At 35.3% G+C, this 21,652-nt stretch overlaps 1 protein-coding gene and 1 pseudogene across 1 annotated transcript in view; one reads left to right on the forward strand and one right to left on the reverse strand.

Annotated features, from left to right (window-relative positions):
* Positions 1–21,652, reverse strand: part of SRBD1 (S1 RNA binding domain 1) — a 237,660-nt gene that overhangs the window by 103,406 nt on the left and 112,602 nt on the right. The window contains exon 15 of the mRNA XM_020903216.2: positions 2,992–3,083. Coding sequence (XP_020758875.2) covers positions 2,992–3,083 — 92 coding nt within the window. The remainder of the gene's footprint in view (positions 1–2,991; positions 3,084–21,652) is intronic.
* On the forward strand, positions 12,260–12,883 carry LOC110143579 (peptidyl-prolyl cis-trans isomerase FKBP1A pseudogene; annotated as a pseudogene).

Below are 21,652 nucleotides of genomic sequence, written 5' to 3' on the forward strand. Positions count from 1 at the left end.
AACCATACAATATGTGACCATTTGTGCTCAGATTCTTTTGCTTAGCATGTTTTCAAGGCTCATCCATGTCATAGCTTGTATTGTATTGTTTGTTACTTCATTCCTTATTACTGAAAATATTACTTCATCATATGGACAGACCACATTTTATCTATTCACATGCTGATGGAGATTCAGCTATTGGACCAACGCCAGTTTTTGGCTATAGTAAATAGTGCTGCTATGAGCATTTGTGTACAAGTATTTGCTGAGTACCTGTTTTCAATTTTTTGAGTATATACCTGGAAATGGGATTGTTGGGTTATATGGTATTCTATGCTTAACTTGATCTCACTGTTTTTTTAAAGAGACTTTTAATCCATCTTCTTATTTTAGACCCATTCTCAGGCCTCCCAAGATACTTCTAACAGTGTTGGTGTATTCTCTAAGTCCCTCAGGGTTTCTGTGATCTATTTCAGGTTAGTTCTGTTTTCAAAAATGCTGTCTCAGTGTTTCAATTTCTCAAGCTGAGATCTCAACTGATTTCCAGCTTCAAAACTATTGTTGCTATTTTCTCTTCCCCATTCTCCTTGTCCTAGTAGTTTATGCCTTCATTCTATCAAGTTACTGTCATTTTAATGAGATTTCAGAAGACAGTGAAGGATATTTAAACTTCATTTTAAATCAGAAATAAACATTTTAATACCAACTATCTACCATTCTACTCATCCAATTTAAATCCTGTCCATATAATGAATTTTTATGAGAGGAATGTAAGCATATATAAGGATAACTTGTTTTCAATAAGCTGATAAACTGATCAAAAAGATATAGTAAGATAAAGGTCATTTTCTTACATATGTTTAACACTTGTAAGAATGTTGAGGTTCTCTTATATTTGTACAGTAAACTTATGGAGGATTGAAGGTAAAATCCACACCCTTAGTTAGATCTCAAATGAAGTGTAAAGTCATCCCCAGCATCAATCACTAGGAAAGAGAAAGACTCCCAGTCAGAAAATAGGAATTGAAAAGGAAGCGGGGCCCTAGAAAGTCAAGAGTGGAGACTCTCAGTTTCAACATTTGATTCTAGGACCAGACACCATGAAGACTCAAAATGTCTAGGTAGGTGTTTTGAGTTGATACGGATCAAACACAGTCATTGCCAACGTGAAAATAAGCTAAGACAAAGAAAAAAGGCACATCAGCAGTGAATCACAAACTGAAGACACAGCTAGGTTTTGAAATCAGAGTAATTAGGACTACATACCAGTTCTCTTTTTTATTATTTCCTATTTTCATAGAGTCTTGTTAGAGCATTATAAGTTTGTTCCCTTACAATACTGTGGCAGTTATGTACCCACACAGGCTAGTAGTGGAAAGGAAAGAGCAGCAACGGGGAAGTTTGAGGGACTGCCAGCACCTACATAGCATTTGTATCAAATGCCCTGTTAGGTGACCATCTTTCAGTGCCAACTTGGGAGGGAGGCTCCGAATTTTACTTTTTGTAAAGTATTCCTTTACTTTATAAGTTAATACACAAATATTATGTACACACTTACTTGGCCATATGGCCTCGTTAAGCCTTGGTTTCCTCATCTGTAAAGGGGGAGTAATAAATGACTCAGGGCAATTGTGAAGATTAAATAAAATAATCCTGGTAATATATTTACCACAATGTTTCACATATATTAAGTGCTTAAAAAAGATTAGTGTTAGTAGCTCCCACTGATTACCCTAGCTATTCTTCCTCTTAATATTTTATTACTATTTATATAAGGCAAGTATCAAAAGAGAACATGGCAAGGAGGCAGAGACCACATTGAGTTGGTGTGACAGGGAAAAGTTTCACTGAAGAAGCAAGAATTTGAGCTGGGATCTGAGTTTGAAGAGATGATCACTGTAGACAGGTGACTGTGTCACAGAATGAATAACCGAAGGGAAACTACAAAGTCTTTTGGATTACAAAAGAAGTCTTTAACTTTAGATTAATGCAAAAATTTTCTAATACCTATCTCCAGGTATATATTTCAAGAACAGTCAATGAAATTTGATGAGAATCTTTAAGGGTAAAAAATTAAATAAGAAGTCTATTTCCCCTAATTTGGCATTTCCTAAAACTGGGGAGTTAAGATATACAAACTACTAAATATAAAATAAACAACAAAGATATACTGTACAGCATTGGGAATTATAACCATTATCGTGTAAGAACTTTTAATGGAATATAATATGTAAAAATCTGAATCACAAAGCTGTACACCTAACAAATATAATACTGTAAATAAATGATACTTCGATTAAAAAATAATAAATCAGTAAACACACACACACACACAAGTCCTTTCTCACAAAGCAGTCTAAATATCCACTTATTACATAGAAAAATGCTCTGACCAGATCTATATTTTGCTTGTGATTCCAATTACTTTAATTAGATGTCTCAAAATATCTTAATTTCTTCATACACAAGATTTAAACTATCCCACAACACAGAAATCAGAACAATTTTATACAACTAAAATAAAATCAGGCTTATTGAAACAATACACTAATGGAAATTCATATTAGCAAAACAAAAGAAACTGGTCATTCAGCAAATATTTTGCAACAGATTGAAAGTCTGTGCCTGCTTATGCATTTGCACTTTAAATATTTTTATGTTAATACATTACTTTTCTCCAACAAAAAACTGTAATAGTAATATTTCATAATAATAATGAGAGCTGAGAGTGTCTTATTGTACTATTAACTCTCCAGCATTTAATTTTACCAATAATGTTTCAGGCTAATTTTTCACCATACTCTAGAATACTGTGCAGTGTTCCTTAAAAGCAGTTTTCTTCCACCTCTTTTCCATAATTCCCAGTATTATTCCAATCAAACACTTTCTTTCTAACATGCCCGTAATACAGCTTCTAAAATTTCTTAGATATTTAAATATTTTGCTTGCTACAATTTAAGTCCAAAATGCTAAAATCACACACCTCTGTGATGGTGCATAGTTTCTTACCTGCACTTCTCAAATTAGGGTCCAGTCCTGGCATCTCTTTGTTAGCTTCAGGGCTGACACTATAGACTGATGCTCCTGCTTCATTGACGATACTGAGAAGAAAGAAGAGGGGAATATCATTTGCCAAAGTTTCTGCCTGCCCAAGAAAATAAATGAACGAGAGCAGGTATTATAAGAGAACTGAAGGGCAAAGCACTCTCTTTATATTTCAATGAGATCTATACTGTATGATTATTCATTAACATAAGTGATTAAGCAATGTTTGTTTTCTTCACATAGGAAATACACAGGCTTAAATCCATAATGAATTCATTCAGTTGTTTTCTGTCAGTAGTAATGAGAGTTTATAAATGAACACAATGGATACTCCTCTATAAGGCCAACAAAATTTTCAGAATACTTAGCTTCTCCTGTGCTTATAATCCATTACAGACTGACACTTATGACTCTTGTCTGAATTAATCATTCCAAAGCTTCTTGGAACGCAGAGACATGTATGTGGATACACACAAAAACTATTTCTATAAATGCTGCCTGATGTTGTTGTTTAGTCGCTAAGTCATGTCAGCCTCTTTCGTGGCTCCATGGACTGCAGCTCACCATGCTCCTCCATCCATGGCATTTCCCATGCAAGATACTGGAGTTGACTGCCATTTCCTTCTACAAAGGATCTAACCGACCCAGAGATCGAACCTACGTCTCCTGCTTGGCAGGCAGATTCTTTACCACTGAGCCACCTGGGAAGCCTTCACCATTATTATTACTTGGTTATAATTAACAACAACAATGTGGAAAGGAAGAAGATCAGACAGCCCGCTTCTTTTCAGGAGGGTTTCAAATCATCCTTTCAGTAAACTTGAAACATATCACTTTAGGCAGGTTTTAAACCATTTCTTGTTTCTTTAATCAAGCCATCACACAACCTCTTTCTTTCTTCTCTGGCTCCATATACTTTACAAACTACACTGGCAGCACTCTCTTACAGATGACAGCTGTACAGAGGTTGACATTTGTACAGTTCATCCAACATTTTAAAATTATGGGCTTTCTTAATGATATAATATGTAAAAAAATCATAGACTTTAAGTATTTACAATACCTTTGATTCTCTACCATGTGACTATCTAGGTGTCAATAATCGAAAGAAGAAACATGGTGGTGCTTAATTTTTTATCTACTCTTAGAAACCTCTCCCTTTCTTGCTCTTCAGTAGTTACTTCATTATGAGACAAGTTGAGCAGATAACTTCTAACATATTGTTCTACTGTAACCAGTCAACACTGATAAGTAAAATGTAAAACAGTTAGTTTGCTACTCCAAAGAGTTCTTTGCAGAACTCCTAATTGTACTTTGATGATTATAAGCCACTGAGACTTGAGAGGATTACTTGGGGCAACAAGAAGATTTATATATTTTTTGCAAACAAGATCTATTATTCCAAATTTCCTAACAGGGAAAATGAACACTCTTCAATTGGAAAGCGAGGCTGCTCATCTTGTTCCTCATCAAACCCTCATCAACATACAGTAAGAGGTGTGTATTATATACAAAGCACAAAGCCAACCCCTTTATGAAACTGAGGATAAGTAAGAATATTCAGCCACCAGCCATGGGAAATTTAGTTTCAAACACAAATGAACACTCAGCCTAACAAAGTTCTTTTCCAAAAAAGAAAAAAACCCAGAGTATCCATGAAGTGCAGGCAGGACCAATTATTAAGAAAAAAGAGTATTTTAAAAAATCTTACCACAAATTTATATTCTGTCATTGCCAGAAGCCTCCAAAATTACCAATGTTTGAGCAAAGGGAACTTAAACGGTAAATAAAAATTCCAATTAACTGTGGGCTTTAGCAATTGGGTACCTGAGAATTTTCTGGGTGATTCACTGTCTCTTGGAAGTTATAATTCTCAAAAGACTGAGGGAAACTGTTGCAAAGAAAAACACTCAGATAATAAATATTCCTCCAAATACCATACTGCCACTTCTTTTAAACAGAGGAATACAAAACAGATGTGACACGCTGCACCCAAAGATTTTAGATTAACATTAATATTAAATCAATACAAAATGTAGTAAATTTCACATGCTTTAGTTACTAGATAGCATGGGTCCAATAAACAGTTCAGTACTAAGCGCAGATCAGAATGCTTAAATAATCTAAATGAACAGAAAAACCTCAACACTGATTACTTCAATATAAAACATATAAGGATCTGAGAAATCTATGTAGCAAGAATTAAATGAAATAAATCAAGCTGGGAGCAGTGATGATTTTTTCCAGGAGAAGCAGCTAAGAAAAGTTACAGCATTTGCCTTCTTCCTTTTTTTTCTTTTGTATTTAGAGTTTAAGGATAGATATTATATGTGAGATTTTACAAGGTGCTCTGCTTATTAGGAAGTTTCCCAATAAACTATTAAAAAATTATTTCAATTATCTCTAGCATAGTTTGAGGAAAGCAAAAGTAAACTCTGCACAATATCCAGATATCCAACATTTAATACGTATCATATATCACAAAACAAATTTCACTCAGGTGTAAACTAATTAGGCTCATAATCTTAGCAGTTTGATTGTTTTATTTATTTTGCCATAAAACAGACAAGGCTCTGAGCAAAATTTATAATTTTGGGGAAATTTAACTGACACAGTTCTATCTGAACTCAAAAGTTTTAAAATTATTACAGTACTTAAAATCCCTTCAAATTGCTTGTTTTGGCAAATGTTAAAATAAATAATATGGTATCTCAAACTTTAAATATACAAAACTACACTTCAGAAGCTACCACTGCACTTTTATATTGTCCCAGATCTATAAGTTAATGTGTTAATTCTGGAGAATGAAACTGATCATTCTTAAAGCACTTTATTTAAATCAGCACTATACTAGAGTCTTTCTAGGCCTTTTATTAAAAAATAATATATATAATATATATATATATATATATATATATATAAAAACCACACACTCATAACCTAAAAAACAAGCCCATAATATAGATACATTTACTTTTAAATTCATTTAAAATGTTTTAAACAAAAAGTCTGCAAGTGAAAAACACTAATTTTTGTTATTGCAAGTAAAAGTCAATGCTGTTACATAAATCTCATCATTTATAATTTATTTTTTAAAACATATATTTAGACCACAGAATTTATTTCTACACAGTTTATAAGTCTCCTCTACCAAGATAAATTGTACATTGATGAATCTTTTAGAGCCACATTTGCAAGTACTTTTCTTACAGTGACTATTCATTCTGATATTAAAGAATGGTAATTTCTTTTGCCAAAGTGAGATTAGAGAATTATTTTCATGAGAGAGGAAAACTAGCTGTTTGTTTTGTTACTTGGCTAATAGTTTTCACATTCATTTACAAGGTTGCTTGAAGCCTCAGTATAAGTCTCCCCCTCTCCTCTTATTTCCCAGATATGAAAATAGCTTTTCTGTTTTTCTTATTTTAAAATAAATCGCATGTTTCCTATGTTAAAAAGAAAATTTAATTCAAAGGTAACCTACTTAAATGAAAACATAATTAATGTTTAGTAAGATATCAAAAATCACCCAGGACATATTTGCTTAAACTAATAATAGCTGATGTTTTCGATTTTTACAAAAGTATATTAGAATTTCTTAAGTCTTATCAATATCTAGCAGTTTCCTTTTCTTCCCTCCTTCTGCCTACCAAAAAAATAGTTACTAAAAATTTTTGATGCTAAATGCATAGCTCATTTCACTAAAGTCTTAAAAATAATTTATCTAAAAGTAGTTCCTCTAAATTTTCAGACTGAGAAACATTTATATGAAAAGAAGGTAGGTAAATGACTTGACCTAAATTTCTCAACAAGTAAGAGAAATTGTCTAAAAAAGTTAATCATTTGTTTTGCTATGAGGTAATCTGTTCTGAAGTATGAAAGAATAGTTGTTTGTATTTTGAAAATAGGAGACAAGGCCAAAACCTAAATCACCATAAATAAAAGGGGCTCTAGGATTTAATGTTTAAAGAATACTTACTTTTAAAAAAATCAATTTTAAATTCCTTTACTTAGTGATGAACTGTCATTTCAGGGAGTCTCAAATGAGCAATATCTAGTCACTTTAAAAACTAAAGTGGGAATTCCCTGGGGGGTCCAATGGTTAGAGGACCGTGCTTCCACTGCCGGGGGCACGGTTCAATCCCTGGTCAAGGGAACTAAGATCCCTCAAGCCTTGCATGCAGCCAAAAAAAAAAAAAAAAAAACTAAGGTAATCTGGTGGTCCTAAGGATGCCAGGAAACAAGATCCCACACTGTTAAGGATGTTGAAACTGTAAAACTCTTTCAGATGGTAATTTGAAAATAAAGATCAAGTCACAAAAATATCCATTCTTTCTGAACTGGCTAATATATTTTTAGGAACTTATATGAAAGAAATTTTATTTTACACAAAAAAATAAATAGTGCTATTAACCATAGCACGGCTCTGAAAGAAAGAACCTGAAATCAAAATGCCTATCATTAAAGGGCTCTTTAATGAAAAACTATACTGTCATCAGAAATTATTGTGGTGAAGCATTAAGTGGAAAAGCTGGTTATAAAACTATGACATAAGACCAATTTTGATATTTTTAAAATATAGGTATATAAAAAGAAAAAAGAAACATTTATGGTAACATTAATAGTATTGAACTATCAGTTATTCCTTTAAATGAATTTTGGTTTCTTTAAATTTTTCTGCAATAACTATATTTATTTGTAAAAAGAAAAAGTTTATAAAATTCAGGTTTCAAATGACCATTGTTTACCTGGCCAGGAGATCTGATATCACATAATAGCCAACATTCTTTTTAACCAAACTTTCTTTTAAAATTATGAAAATTATTTTTAACTTAAATGTGGGTAAACATCATTGGCTAGTAATAATTTCCAAACATGACTCCTATGAGACCTCAAACAGTAGTAATATGACATTGTTTTATAACATGAAAGAAAAGTAACTAAACAGAAAAGTCAAGAATAACTCTCAATTTGTACATACAGGTCAAAAAGCAAATGCATGATGAAAAATTTTACCATACAGAATATATTATGTGTCTTTAAGTTATAACTTAGTCCTTGGCCTGTGAATCTATCCACCAAGTGAATCACCACAGCAAAATCAATTCACTATCTACCACAAAAAAGATGTGAGGCGACATGGTTATACACCAGGAAAGTAGGGTGTGGAAAAAACACACACTAAAAGCAAAATATGGTTAAACAGAAAAAGAGCAGAAATACACAACCTCAAGATCACAATGACAGCGAAGGAATTTACCTGTAGGTATGTAACACTAGCACCATCTGGTGGAAGACCAGTTAGAAGCAATTCTCCAACTAGCACAGTTTTTTTAGAAAAAACTGAGTTATCTTTCAAAGTATGAACATTTTCCAAAGAGAATGAGTCTAGCAACAGTAGAATAATTACACAGAGGACCCATAATAGGCCTATGAGAACTTAAAATGTCTACCAAACAGAGGGTGAGTGTACCCTGGGATGGACATCCCATCATATCAACAAAGCAGAATTTCAACCATACAGATTTCTCTGGGCTACTTTTCCTTCAGTGTCTCATATCATATCAGATGAACACTGTTAACCCACAAAAGAAACCTAAAAAAGACAAACCCAAATTACTTCCAAACAGAACTGTAATTTAGAATTTGGGGTTCCTCGAAGTACCAGCTACCTACTCTCTTGGCCTATAAACTCAACAATGGTACTCACGCCACAAGAGAATCTAATTCTGGTTTATGTTTACAATGATAATGAGCTGCTACAATGTATCACAATGTGTCAAAACAATTACATTTAAATCACTTTGACCGCTGTCAGTGGGGCATTCACAGATAAGGATGACAAAAATCACTGGTACCTTCCAATGCCGTCATGGGGAAAGCCAATCAACAAGCTGAGGGACAAAGGAGACGCAGAGCTTCTCTCCATCTGCAGCTGGTTGGGTCCCTCTACCGAGGCAGAGCAGTTTCTGACAAAGAATGCAAGCAGCAGAAATTGTGGGTCTCTACCACTCTCCAGGGCAAGCATTCCTTTCATTTTCTTTCTCCCTTCCTTTCACTGTCTTCTGTTTCCCTTGGTGGGGGCGGGGGAGAGCACGCGGGGAAAGCCTCCGTTCCGCCCCTCCCCATCTACATTTGAGTCCAACATGAAGTTGATACAAGTACTGTACAATACCACTAAAGGAAGCTCACAAAAAAGACAGTCACAGGAGCAACCAAGCAGGAGGCCTGATGCCTAAGTGAGTTTACACTGGGTGCATGGAGAAGGGCCCCACTGCACCAGGACAAGAAAACATGCTCAAAGAGTATGACACTAACCGTGGAATAGGCTGTTGTTTGCAGCAATACTGTAAATAGTTCACGTTCATTAGTAAAAGTTCCCAAAACTAAGAGGCCAAGGAAGAAACACTCATCTAATTTTACAATTAAACTGTGCTTTGGTCAACATTTTAAAATGTCCTGATTTTAAAAAACATGATGTCAACCTCCCTACCATCCTTACTGCCCAAACATACCAAAAAGTGTGCTTCTGATTCTTGCGGTTAACTTCAAAACTATCAGATTTTAAGGCATTTAATTTGTATTTACTCATGTAATAACAGATTATCTGTTTATTCTTGTTCAAATGTAATTCTACATTTAGATATAAATCTAAGAGTATGAATTAGAGTTTTCTTACAAAGGAAGGCTTACTTTTTCTTTTTTATGCCTTCTATTTTTTTTTTAAACTTATATAGATCTTGGGGAATTTATCCACTAATAAAAATATGTGGAATTCAGATTGCTATGGCATAGACTTTTTCAGAATATTGCAAGATATATTATTCCTTTATTATCCATCCAATAACAGAAGTCAGAATGAGAATTACCAACTTAGAGGGTAATAATATTCTAATATTTTGCTAATAATAGTGCTGAATAATACAATTGAATTATTAAAAGTTCTAAGAACAAAAAAAAAGGAGAGAAGCAAAGAGAAAAAGACAATGAGAAATAAAATAATTACCGAGAGAGATACAGAAACTGAGATACACTTTACGAGCAGCTAACAGCTCAGTTCTTTTCATCTATAGTTGAATCAAGTTTTGGAAAAAACAATGGTTTGTGCTACATTCCCCAGTATTCTCCCAAATGCTACTGCTGACAATCTCAGTAAACTCCACTAATAAATCATACACATTTTATTATTTTTAACACTATTACTCATTCCTCCTTTCCTTCCTTGTCTTATGTTTGTCTCTACCTCAAATCCCCCTCCCTGCCAACCGTTCCTTTCCTCTGACGTGAACTTATACCTCTGCAGAAGTCATCCCCCCTCCCCGTTTAATGGTGACCTTATTTATCTACAAACGTTACCTAACACATTCACCAACCACCAGTCTCCAGTTTGAATCATCAGACCCTTTTCTGGGGCAACCAAGAAACTTCAGAAATTTCTTTTGGCCACCCAGATAACACTCAGCGGAAAAAAAGAAAAAAAAAAACAAACAAACCCTGAAAGCACACGCCAAACCTAAGATGACGACTCTAGATTAACTGCTTTTTCTAATCGTGCTTTTCAAAAGTACACTGAACAGACAGAGGCAGAGAAGGAGTTATTCAGTTCAGCAGGCTGCTCCATTTACTTCTTTATCTATGGTCAGATCTTTACTTTTTTGGGATAACTGCATATTTCTGGCTCCGCTATATTATACTGTGTAAATATTTAGGAGAAATAATTCCTTTCAAGGATCTAAACTTCCACTGTCGTTATGGCAAATGAACCTGTTTATGCTATGTTCATTAAGTAACAGCAAGTCTAAAAGAACACAGGGATTTACTAATATATGTGGAACACAAACATCACAATCATCAAGCTTCTCATAGGGGCATATCAAGGACATGAAAGGCCAGTTTATTTTTACTCCCACTGCCCTATAACTTTCTTTAACTCTATTACAACAATCCTTAATTCAAACCTTTCCTACAGTTACAGTAACAGGGTAGACTGAATGTATGTAAGCTGTACCCAAACTACCCACATCGCCATTTAACCTTCCTTGATTCTCACATGGTTATCAAACTCAATGCTGCATCATAATCTGCTGAAGGTTGTTAAAGCACACACGTCCAGAGTTCCGGCTTTACTGGTGTGGAGAATTTGCATTTCTGACAAGTTTACTGGTGATACTGATGCTGCTGGGACCATAAAGGTTTTAAACCTTTACTGAGGTATAATTTACATTTCATAAAGTTCACCCATCTTAAGTATATAATTCAATGTTGTATGACCATCACCAAAATCCAATTTCAGAATATTTCCATCCCCAAAAGATCCTTTGGTGCCCTTTTGCAGTACTCATTCCCATCTCCAACCCCAGGTATTCACTAATTTACTTTTTGTCTCTAGATATTCACCTGCCTGGACATGTCATATAAATGGAATCATAAAGTATGTGGCCTTTCTGTCTGGCTTCTTCACTTAGCATAATGCTTTTGAGATTCATTCATGCTGCAGTATCACTAGTTCTTTTTTATTGCTAAATAGTATTCCACTGTTCTAGAAATACTGCATTTTGTTTATTCTCTTATTCATCAGTTAAAAGAATTTGGGGTTGGTCCAAGTTTCTGATATTGTGAATAATGCTGCTATAAACATTTATTTACAAGTCTCTGTGTGTACATACATTTCATTTCTCTAGGATAGATTTCCAGGAGGGGAAATACTGGGTTGTAAATCCATGTTTAATTTTTAAGAAACTGCCTAGGTACAACGAATAAGGACTCCAGTTTGTTCATTTCCTAGATAATACTTGCTGTTGTCTGTCTTTTTGACTACAACTATTCTAGTGGTCATGAAGTGCTATCTACTTGTAGCTTGTTTTACATTTATTAATTATTGATGATGCTGAATATTTATTCAATGTCTTTGCTGGCCTTTCCTAATCTTCTCTAGTGGAATATCTATTCAAATCTTTGCCCATTTTTAATCAGCTTGTCTCATCGAATTATGTGTTCTTTGTCTATTCCAACTACAAGTCCTTCATCAGATACATAATTTGCAAACATTTTCTCCCAATTTTTGCCATGTCTTTTCATTTCTCTAACGGTCTTGGGAAACGGAAAAGTTTTAAATTCTAATAAAGTCTAGAACTATCCTTTAAGAAACAGTGTTCTAAAGCCCGAGGGAGGCGCGCGCGCCAGGGCACGCGCTCAGCCGTTGCGTGGAGGGACGAGGCAGCGCCGCAAAACCGCCGCCTGGTCGGCTCTCGGTCTACCCCGCCCACCTGTCTGCCCGCCCAGCGGCCAGCGCCTCCTCCGCCATGGGAGTGCAGGTGGAGACCATCTCCCCTGGAGACGGGCGCACCTTCCCGCAGCGCGGCCAGACCTGCGTGGTGCACTACACGGGGACGCTGGAAGATGGAAAGAAATTTGACTCCTCTCGGGACAGAAACAAACCCTTTAAGTTCGTGCTGGGCAAGAAGCAGGTGATCCGAGGCTGGGACGAAGGGATTGCCCAAATGAGCGTGGGTCAGAGAGCCAAGCTGACTGTCTCCCCAGACTACGGGTATGGTGCAAGAGGGCACCCAGGCATCATCCCACCAAATGCTACTCTCATCTTTGACGTGGAGCTTCTAAGAGTGGAATGATACGACTGGCCTCCTTCCTGAAGTCCCTATTCTCTGATGTGCCATGGAAAGACAGGGCGCCTCCAGCTACCTACAAGACTGAATGGAGCTTCTCCTGATGCTCCACTACACTCTTCCCGTAAACATCTTCCCTAGTTGAATGCGTTCTGTCACTAGCTTCACTATTCCCCCTTCCTCCTCATATGTGTGCTGACCTGAACGAGATGCCATAAACCTCAAGTTACTCATTTTAGTTTGTTTTTGTTTTGGGGTGAAGACTGAGTTTTAGTTCTTTGGCTCTAGGTTTTCAGTTAAGTATTAGTCAGGTATTAAAACAAGTAATGGATTAAGTTCAGAACAGGAACTGGTGTGTGGAGGGGGCGGGACAAGGATATTATTTAATTTTATCTTATTTTGGATGAAAGTTTTCTCTGTTATAAATTAAACATTCTTAATGCTGCAATGCACAGCCATAGCAGACTTGAGACACTTTTCAGGGCCAAACTATTCTCCAAGTTGAGAGATGTCCTTGGGCTGAATTAAAAGCCCTACCCAAAACTAAAGTGGGAAGGGGGAGAGCCTTTGCCTCCACTGCCCTACCCCCCGATTCTCCCCTTAAATCCTCTGCCTTTTGAAAGAAAACTGTTTTCACTGAGATGTTGGACACCACAGGTGTCTGTTCCCAGACCGACAGGGGCCTCTGACGCCTTTTTCAGGGCCTGCCTTTTTTCCATCTTGTGCTTTTTGTAATGGATATCCAGGACTTTTGTAATCTCATAGTTATCCAAGCTCCACTTCATAATTTTAAGAACTTTAATCAAAAGTTAAATTTAACGTGCTGTTTGTAGACACTTAACACTCAGAAGCCCAGGCCATCATGCCATGGCCATGACAAATCCTTGAATTCTACCTTAAGAAAATGATGCTGGTCGTCACAGCATCTCTTGTGTTTTGATGGCCAGCTACCCCTGCTGATCTCAGAGATTCCTGGCTTCTCCCTCTCACCCTTTGCTGTCCTATGTAGTGATTTGGTGAAAGAAATTGCTGCCTACTCCCCTAACCCATCCCTGCTTTATTACTGCAATAAAAGTGCTTGATGCTGGCTCTTCTTTAAAAAAAAAAAAAAAAAAAAGCCTCAAAAATTCAAAAGAAATAGTAAGCCCTTGAAAAATGTGAAAGCTTAACGGCTTTCATTCACATAAGCAATATGCAAATATCAATCATAGTATCTGCTTTTCTGTTTTGCTTTAGCAAAGCCTATCACAACTATCATCCTAAACATATTTAATCTTTTTAGAATAAAAGGAATAAAGACTTGCAACTAGCTGGCTTTAATACATTATAGAATTAATAAATTCAGCTGCAGGTGGGCCTAGCTGAGAACAGTGGATGGCATGCTGGCACTAAAGAACATGGACCTCTGTGTCAGTGTTTTCAGAGTCATTCATTGGTCAGTATATGCATTTTGATACCATTCTTAAGAATATAAGTATAACTCAAACAGGGGCTCTGTACCAACCTAGAGGGGTGGAATGGGGAGGGAAATGGGAGGGAGATTCAAGTGGGAGGAGACATATGTATAACTATGGCTGATTCATGCTGAGATTTGACAGAAAACAAAATTCTGTAAAGCAATTATCCTTCAATTAAAAAATAAACTAAAGAATATAAGAAATATTTCCACCTTACAAACTAGTAGAAATAAAGATAAATGGTGTACCATGGAAAATAGTATAGAAAAAGACTGTATTACTTGAAAGAAATACATTTATTTTGATTTCTGTTTTTATTAGTTTTTCATATCAGGGCATTTAAAATAATTCATATACAAGTACAGCCCTTTGTTGAATATTTACTGTACCTTGAATGAAGAAGAGTCAAAGATTGCAGCTAAAATTCAAATCTTATCTAAGATCATAACTTGCAAATGCATAAAACATACTTCAGGAATATACAGGATACATTTGATTCAGGTAGAACCAATATTAAGATGATTCATTTCAAGGGTAAAACCCAAATTATTACATGCTTGCTTTATATTTTTTCCTTTTTTCTTGATAACTTTAAACTATTTGGTATTGGGGTATAGCCAATTAACAATGTTGTGGCAGTTTTCTAGGTAAACAGCAAAAGGACTCAGCCATACAGACACGTGTATCCATTCTCCCCCAAACCCCTCTCCCACTGATTATCCATGTACAAAAAGCAAAGTTATATGAATACTATTTCTATAACCATGACCTAAGATACAGATTCTGTGATTTTATGGAAAAACTACAGTAATAAGAAGGATCCAGTTAAAAGATTAAAACCCATTTAAATTTGCAAAAGAATCCTTCTTTATATAATTCAAGCCAGTCTAGGACCCAAAGCAAGAAGCTTTGTATACTGAAGAACTCCTAGGCTTCTACTATAAAATGTTTTCAAATATTTATGTTCTAATTCATGGACCCTATTCATAACATAAAAGCCATTAGTCCTCATTGCCTTTCAGTTGCTGGAGATGGATTTTATTATTTTATTAGTCTTCATAAGTCACAATACAAGAACAAGTCTGATGGCCAGTACTCAGTCTCCTTTTTCACTGAGCCACCCAGAGCCACTTAAGAAGCTGTCCAAAGAGATGTCAGAGAATACAGTTTCATAAGAGATCCACAGTCTCTCAAAATGGTCTGGCTCCTAATAAAAACTTATAAGGCATCTTATCCAATCACTTTACATTTTCTGTAATTCAAAATAACTACAGTCATTAGAACATCTTTCCCAAATTACACAAAATTAAGATATCACCATCTTTGCGACATTACTGAACTTGAGAGCTGAGATAAAGATCAAGACACAAAAATAAAGAATCAATTAAAAATAAATAAATTTTTTAAAAGAAATAAAGGAAAGCTTACTTAATAGCCAACAACCAATTATAATTTATCCATAAAATTGAAAGGTAAGAAAAAGCAAAATAATAAATTTTTTAAGCCTTCATTTTATAACAGTGTTCAAGCCCCTTCTTCAACCACTTAGATTCCAGTTACTAGCAGGAACAAACTCAGCAGGTTACCCTACTTTTCCTCCTGTCCTTATTTACCAATCAGTCCTCTGATCTTAGAACACCAAGGCTCAATGAAAAAAAAAAAAAAAAAAAAAAACAGGAAGCAGCAGCAGCAGCAAGGACCTCAAACAGGAGGTCTGTCTTTGACAGTTATGTGTGTGTGCATCTGTATGACAATATGATCGTAAGAGAAGCTCATCCTCCAAAATCTACAATTTCCTAGTGAGGTTCTTAAAGACAATAAGGTGCAAGGAGATCTGCATCCTCTGCCCCCAACTCTCACCATTTATCCTGTGAAATCCAAAGGATAATCACTAAAACCTTTCCTTACACAAACAGCAAATTAATATCACGCCAAATAGGTACAAAGGAGAATAAGAACACAGAAACACCTTTGACGCTTGTTTTGCAAATCTGGGTGCCTCTCTCCAAACTAACAGAACTGTACTACTATAGCAACTCATCCATCTATGAACAAATGCCCTCAGCCTAGTTCTGAGAAAGGGAAGAATGATCAGTTATATCTGTCTTCATCTTGTCTGAAAATCTTGACATTTTTCAGCAAGTAAAGGTTCCAAATGGCAGGTGTCAGAATGTCTTAGCCTCACACGTGGTGCTGGAAGGCAGGAAAAGCAGCAGCAGCATGTGGTCATGTCAGAGCAACACAGAAGCTGCCTAGGGAGCACATTCTGAAAAGAGCAAACCTCAGACTCGGTTAAATCAATCTAGTGCCAGATGCCACTCTCAGAACAAAGCTGCGGTGCCAAGGATTAGCTGCCCAGAGAAACATTCAACTCAAGGCTCTCACAAAAGGGAAAATAGCTGAGTGCAATGGCACCTGTCTATATCCTGTCTGACAATTTGGTCAAACTAGCTCCTTCAATGCAGAGGCAAAAAATGATCAAAGAATTCTTTGCTTAGTCTACAAGCGAGTATTATTTCCTCAAAGCCATTTTCAGTTGATCTGAAGTCAACAATGTGAATCTCTTGCATTTCTGTAGTATTTATAGCTTTTTGTAAGTGCTTTAAGATCTAACTCCCATAAGGAAGTCAGAATCATTAAGTACCCTCTTCATTTAACCTGTGGGATTAGAAAGAACCAGAGATTATTATTAAAAATTAAATTATTATTAAATTAGTTATTATTTAAAGTTAAATCAAGATCACCTGTAACTAAAACTCAAAAAGGAAAAACTGTTCTCTAGACTGTAAGGCCAGGCTTCTACCTACTCAAATACCTCCCTCTGCCCACTTCTCACTGCCCAATCATCTTTTCACAGGCTTTTTCAATAATTAGAAAGCTTTGGGGCCTTTTGAAAGATTTTTGTGAAAGTTAATCAGTAAGCATTTTTGTTCCCAGAGGTTCACATATTGGCATGATGGTCTACTTTATTTCTCCTCATATCTCAGTCTAAGAAAAAGAAATGATTTCGAGGAAAACTCAAAGCAGGAGATACTGTACATGCATAAGAATAGGTTATCTGTTTAGGAAGGAGCATTCACTGTCCAGTCATCTGGTTAGATACAACAGAAACTGAACAAATTAGGATCCATTCAGATGAGTACATCCATTCAAGGAGCCTGGTGAGCTGTAGTCCATGGGGTGGCAAGGAGTCAGACATGACTGGGCATCTGAACAGCAGATGAGTAGTACACAGTTAATGGTGTAACCATCCATGGAAAAGAGCACTCAATATCATTTAGGCTTTTATATTCTATTGAAAAATACAAAGGGATCCCTGGGCCAAGGATTGATGCCTCAAAACACCCGATTTCTTCCCATGCCTCAAAAGACAAAACACAAATAAGAACCAGGACTTCCTTGGATTCAAGTTAATAGTATTTTAAAAAAAAATAGTGTCCAAGTGAGAACCTTTGGAAGCATCCAGAACAAGCATGGTCTTCCAATTCTTGTACAAATTGGTTTCTTCCTCAACATTTCACTCCCTGTGGCTACATCACTGAAATGTATTTATTTGCCATACCCTTTTAGTGCATATTTTCAAACTAAAATAATTCACCAGAGTCTACATTATCTTGTCTTGCCTTTTAAGCAACTATAGATACTACAACTCTGTGCAGCTAGCTCAAGTAATTTCTTTGTAATTTTCCTATCTGAGGCCAATTAACATATATAGCACAGAAAGAATAAAAGTAAATATGAATTAACACAGACCAACAATCATATAAGGACTAACAATACTCTCAGATACAGATTCTACAGTCTGAAAATCAAATGTATTAAATAAAATTAATTATTAAATAAGTGGAAATTTCCTAAATTAATTTCTTATTCACCACTTAGTCTGCAAATTTCTATTTCTATAAAACAGGTCATTTTGATATGATCATTTTCCATGTCTGCTGTCTTTTTCCTACACACTTTGCTAACTTAATTGATTCCAGACTTTCCAGTATCTCATGTTTTTATGCTTTACTCATTGAAATAGAGGGATTTGTTTTTTTCATTAACATGGATAAAAACCAATTTGAGTTCATGTTTGGAATAACGATGAGTGTTGGTAAAAACAAAGTGTGATGCTGTTGTCAAGGAATGTTTATTGTTCAAAATCATGCAAATGATAAACAGACACATGAAACGGACAAGCTTGGTGCTGGCATCAAGTTTAGTATATATTTCAACTGAAATAAAAGCAGAACTAGGACAAACCAGAAACAGATATCTCATAATTTTCAACGTCATTGTAAAGAGTCATGCTAAGTCATCGGTTTTTTTCACTCCACCAAAAAGCAAGAGTACAAGCGAGGGTACTTAAATGCTAGTTGGTTAATGACACTCGCTGCAACCTCTTTAATTAAGCCTATGCTTATCAAAGTCACTGAACAGTCTCTTAAAATCTTCTGATCTCTTTCAGTATCCCTGGAAATTTTAAACCTTAATTGTTTAGGGCCTTCTTTTGGGCAAATGTATTTTATCTCAACAATGCTCAAAGCTAAAATGAAATCATAGCTGGGGATGGGGGGGGGGGCGGGGGGAGGATCCCAAAACTAACAAATGAAAAAACATAACCTCCTGGTCTAATCTTACCTAAAAGTAATGATATCTCCCCTATCCCTTCATAAAGTTTCCTGCTCCAAGTTCTTAAAACCTGGCCAGTAGATATTTATACAATTTTTAAAAAACAGTATACTAAAGAAAGCTGGAAGGCTGTTCAGATACGTAGTCCTGCTGTAGCTTAAAGGTATAAATTCTTGAAAATTAAAAATAAATATAAAGATAACACAAATAAAAAGAAAGCTAAAGCTGTGTTCTTGAGGTTCCCAAAGGTAAGAAAGGAAAAACAAAGTTACAAAGTCACTTAATATGTTCTTAACATCATGTGTAAAGAAAATCTCTGATATAATCTGATCCCGAAGAATTTAAACTACAGACTTCCTGATTCCCCAGTATTGGCAATCACATCCAACAGTAACTATGCACAATGGCTGAAAGAACTTTTAAAATTATTTCATTTTTTTCCCTAAGTTTAACTATGAAGTCTCCATTTCCAAGTAAATTTTAAATGACTTGATGTTCTGAAAATATATTTTATATCAAAGGGCTCCACTGAATTTTTCCTGTTAATTTCTAGTTTACTAACTCAAGCTTTGGACAATTATTAGTAAAATTACAATCTCAATAGTAATATTAATGTTTCATATCACACACCTGGCATCATATTTCAACATGCTTTTCATCTGAAAGTTAAAAAACAGAAAGACGTTAGAATACATGTGCTAGAGTAACTTTGAGTTTTTATTCCTAGAATAAAACTGAATACTGTTTGTTCTTTATGAGAAATTACAAACAGTGAATTGCTAGATATCGTAAGTGATTTTACTAAAATAGATATAAAAATTATTTAAATCATAAATCTTCAGGAGAGAAATTATTTACAGTCATAGGCATTCTTACACAATGATATGAAAGATGCTTCTCTTCTTCCCTTATTTAAATGAGGGGGAAAACAGAAAGAAGAGAGAAAAGGAGGGAAGGAAGGAAAGGGAAACAGACAAATGTTTTCAGGAAAGTGAGTGAGCAAGCACACACATTTATGACTGGCAAATCCATTAAAATATTTTTTTCCTCTTAAATATTTTTCACTTAATTAAGTAGTATACAAAGTAATAATGACTTGTAAAGAAGTAACAGAACATAACCAATTGACTCTAAGTAGGCTACTTCTCCAAATCATCTACCCAATACCAAGGAGATACATTGATCAGTGAAATGAATGTATTTTCCTCACCTGGAATAAATAAATCACTACCATCATGAGCACGTTCGAGAGTACCATTTCCAACCTTATCTACTGGTTAAAAAACAAAACTGCACAAATTGGAAACATACACACACAGAAGGAACAAAAAACAAAAAAAGCACTCTTTACAGTTCTATCACCTATTTCCCAGGTTTAGAAAGCAGGCTTCTCTCAGCAGATATTTTTCAAACACCCACTTCAGTTTCAATTTGGTCCTTAAAATATTCTCCAAAATACTTGGAGAAACATAGATTTCTAAGATAATTTTTCAGAAATAAACTACCATGCATGCTTATGTATTGTGTATGCACTCTCTATTGCTTCAAGCTTTAACTTCTCCGATTAAAATCGTACATTTTCCATCATACAGAGAGATACAAATCAAGTAACTCATATCTGAAATTAGTCTCTTACTGTTTTTAAAGAAACAACACTTCTGAGTTGGAAAAATGTAGACTATGACGTAACTAGAGGCCAAAAAATTTACATATTTTATACCTAAATTTATTGTCCCTATTGAATGTTGTTTTGTCACACAGATCAGTATTTATTGCATTACCCCCACATCCTAATATCTATAGAAAAAAATCTTTCAACCGTGTAGTAGTACATTTAGGTGAAGTTCCTATGAAAACACCTGCCAAAGATCTTGAACTATCATATGAAGTGGATCACAGGGTTTACAAAGTGCTGCAGACATTCAAAGGCATTCCCTACCCTGAGTATCACAATCATAGTGAGAAAAGACTTCAGGCACATGCCTAAGTCGTTTCCCTGAATTGTTTCTTGTCAAATTAAAATGTCAAAAATTAGGCTATCAAATGCTGTCCCTGAGGACTCTAGCTCAACCCAAAGAGCAGCTACCAATTAGTAAAGCTGGGTCTTTTAAGGGTGAAAATTCTTCTTTTTTCTATTGGTATCTGAAATTAGCAGGGCCCCCAACAAAAAGTTTCATCTCAGCAGTTAGTTTAAGTGCTACTGATAGCTATAATCACATGCAGGCTGCAATTTCTTTTGAAAGGCTTTTCAAATGAACAAATACAAAGAAAAAAGAGAAACACAACTGTTTTCATAGTGAATGACTGCCTAGAATGATAAAGATATAAAAAGCCAAGGGTAGAGATCCAGATATACATGAGCATTGTGAACTAACAAACCAAAGTCAAATGAAATCCTTGCTTATTCTTTTGACAAGGTCAGTGCACTCATCCCTTAGCACAATATACAATTGAATTTCAGATTGTAGAAGGTGCTTCAGGAAAATAAAACCCACCACAAATCATTTAATGTTTCCCTATTAAAATCCTCTAAGAAAAACATTTCCTGTTCACTTTTTTCCCCGAAAGCTGCACATCTCTCAGACTGCCTTGGTGAAGTGTTCATTTGTTAGCGACGTAAATGTGCAGATGTAATAGATGTTCTTTAGTAGCCAAATCATACTGTAATTTTTTCACCCAATATCCAGATGAATGTATATAGTGCAAGATGTATAATTTATCCACAGAAGTGAAAATCATATTCATGCGCTAGAAAGAGCTACTGGTTGCCCACAAACTTCCCCCAAAACGTTCTAAAACTTGATTTCAAAGGACAAAACATACAAGCAACAAGCCAAACATGCTCACAGAACATGACTATTTACACGAGGCATGCATTTAAGTTGCCTAGGCTTATAGTTTGGCAAAAATCATTATATTACCTGTGGC

The sequence above is a fragment of the Odocoileus virginianus genome, chromosome 2 (assembly GCF_023699985.2).
Source record: "Odocoileus virginianus isolate 20LAN1187 ecotype Illinois chromosome 2, Ovbor_1.2, whole genome shotgun sequence".
Classification (NCBI taxonomy): domain Eukaryota; kingdom Metazoa; phylum Chordata; class Mammalia; order Artiodactyla; family Cervidae; genus Odocoileus; species Odocoileus virginianus.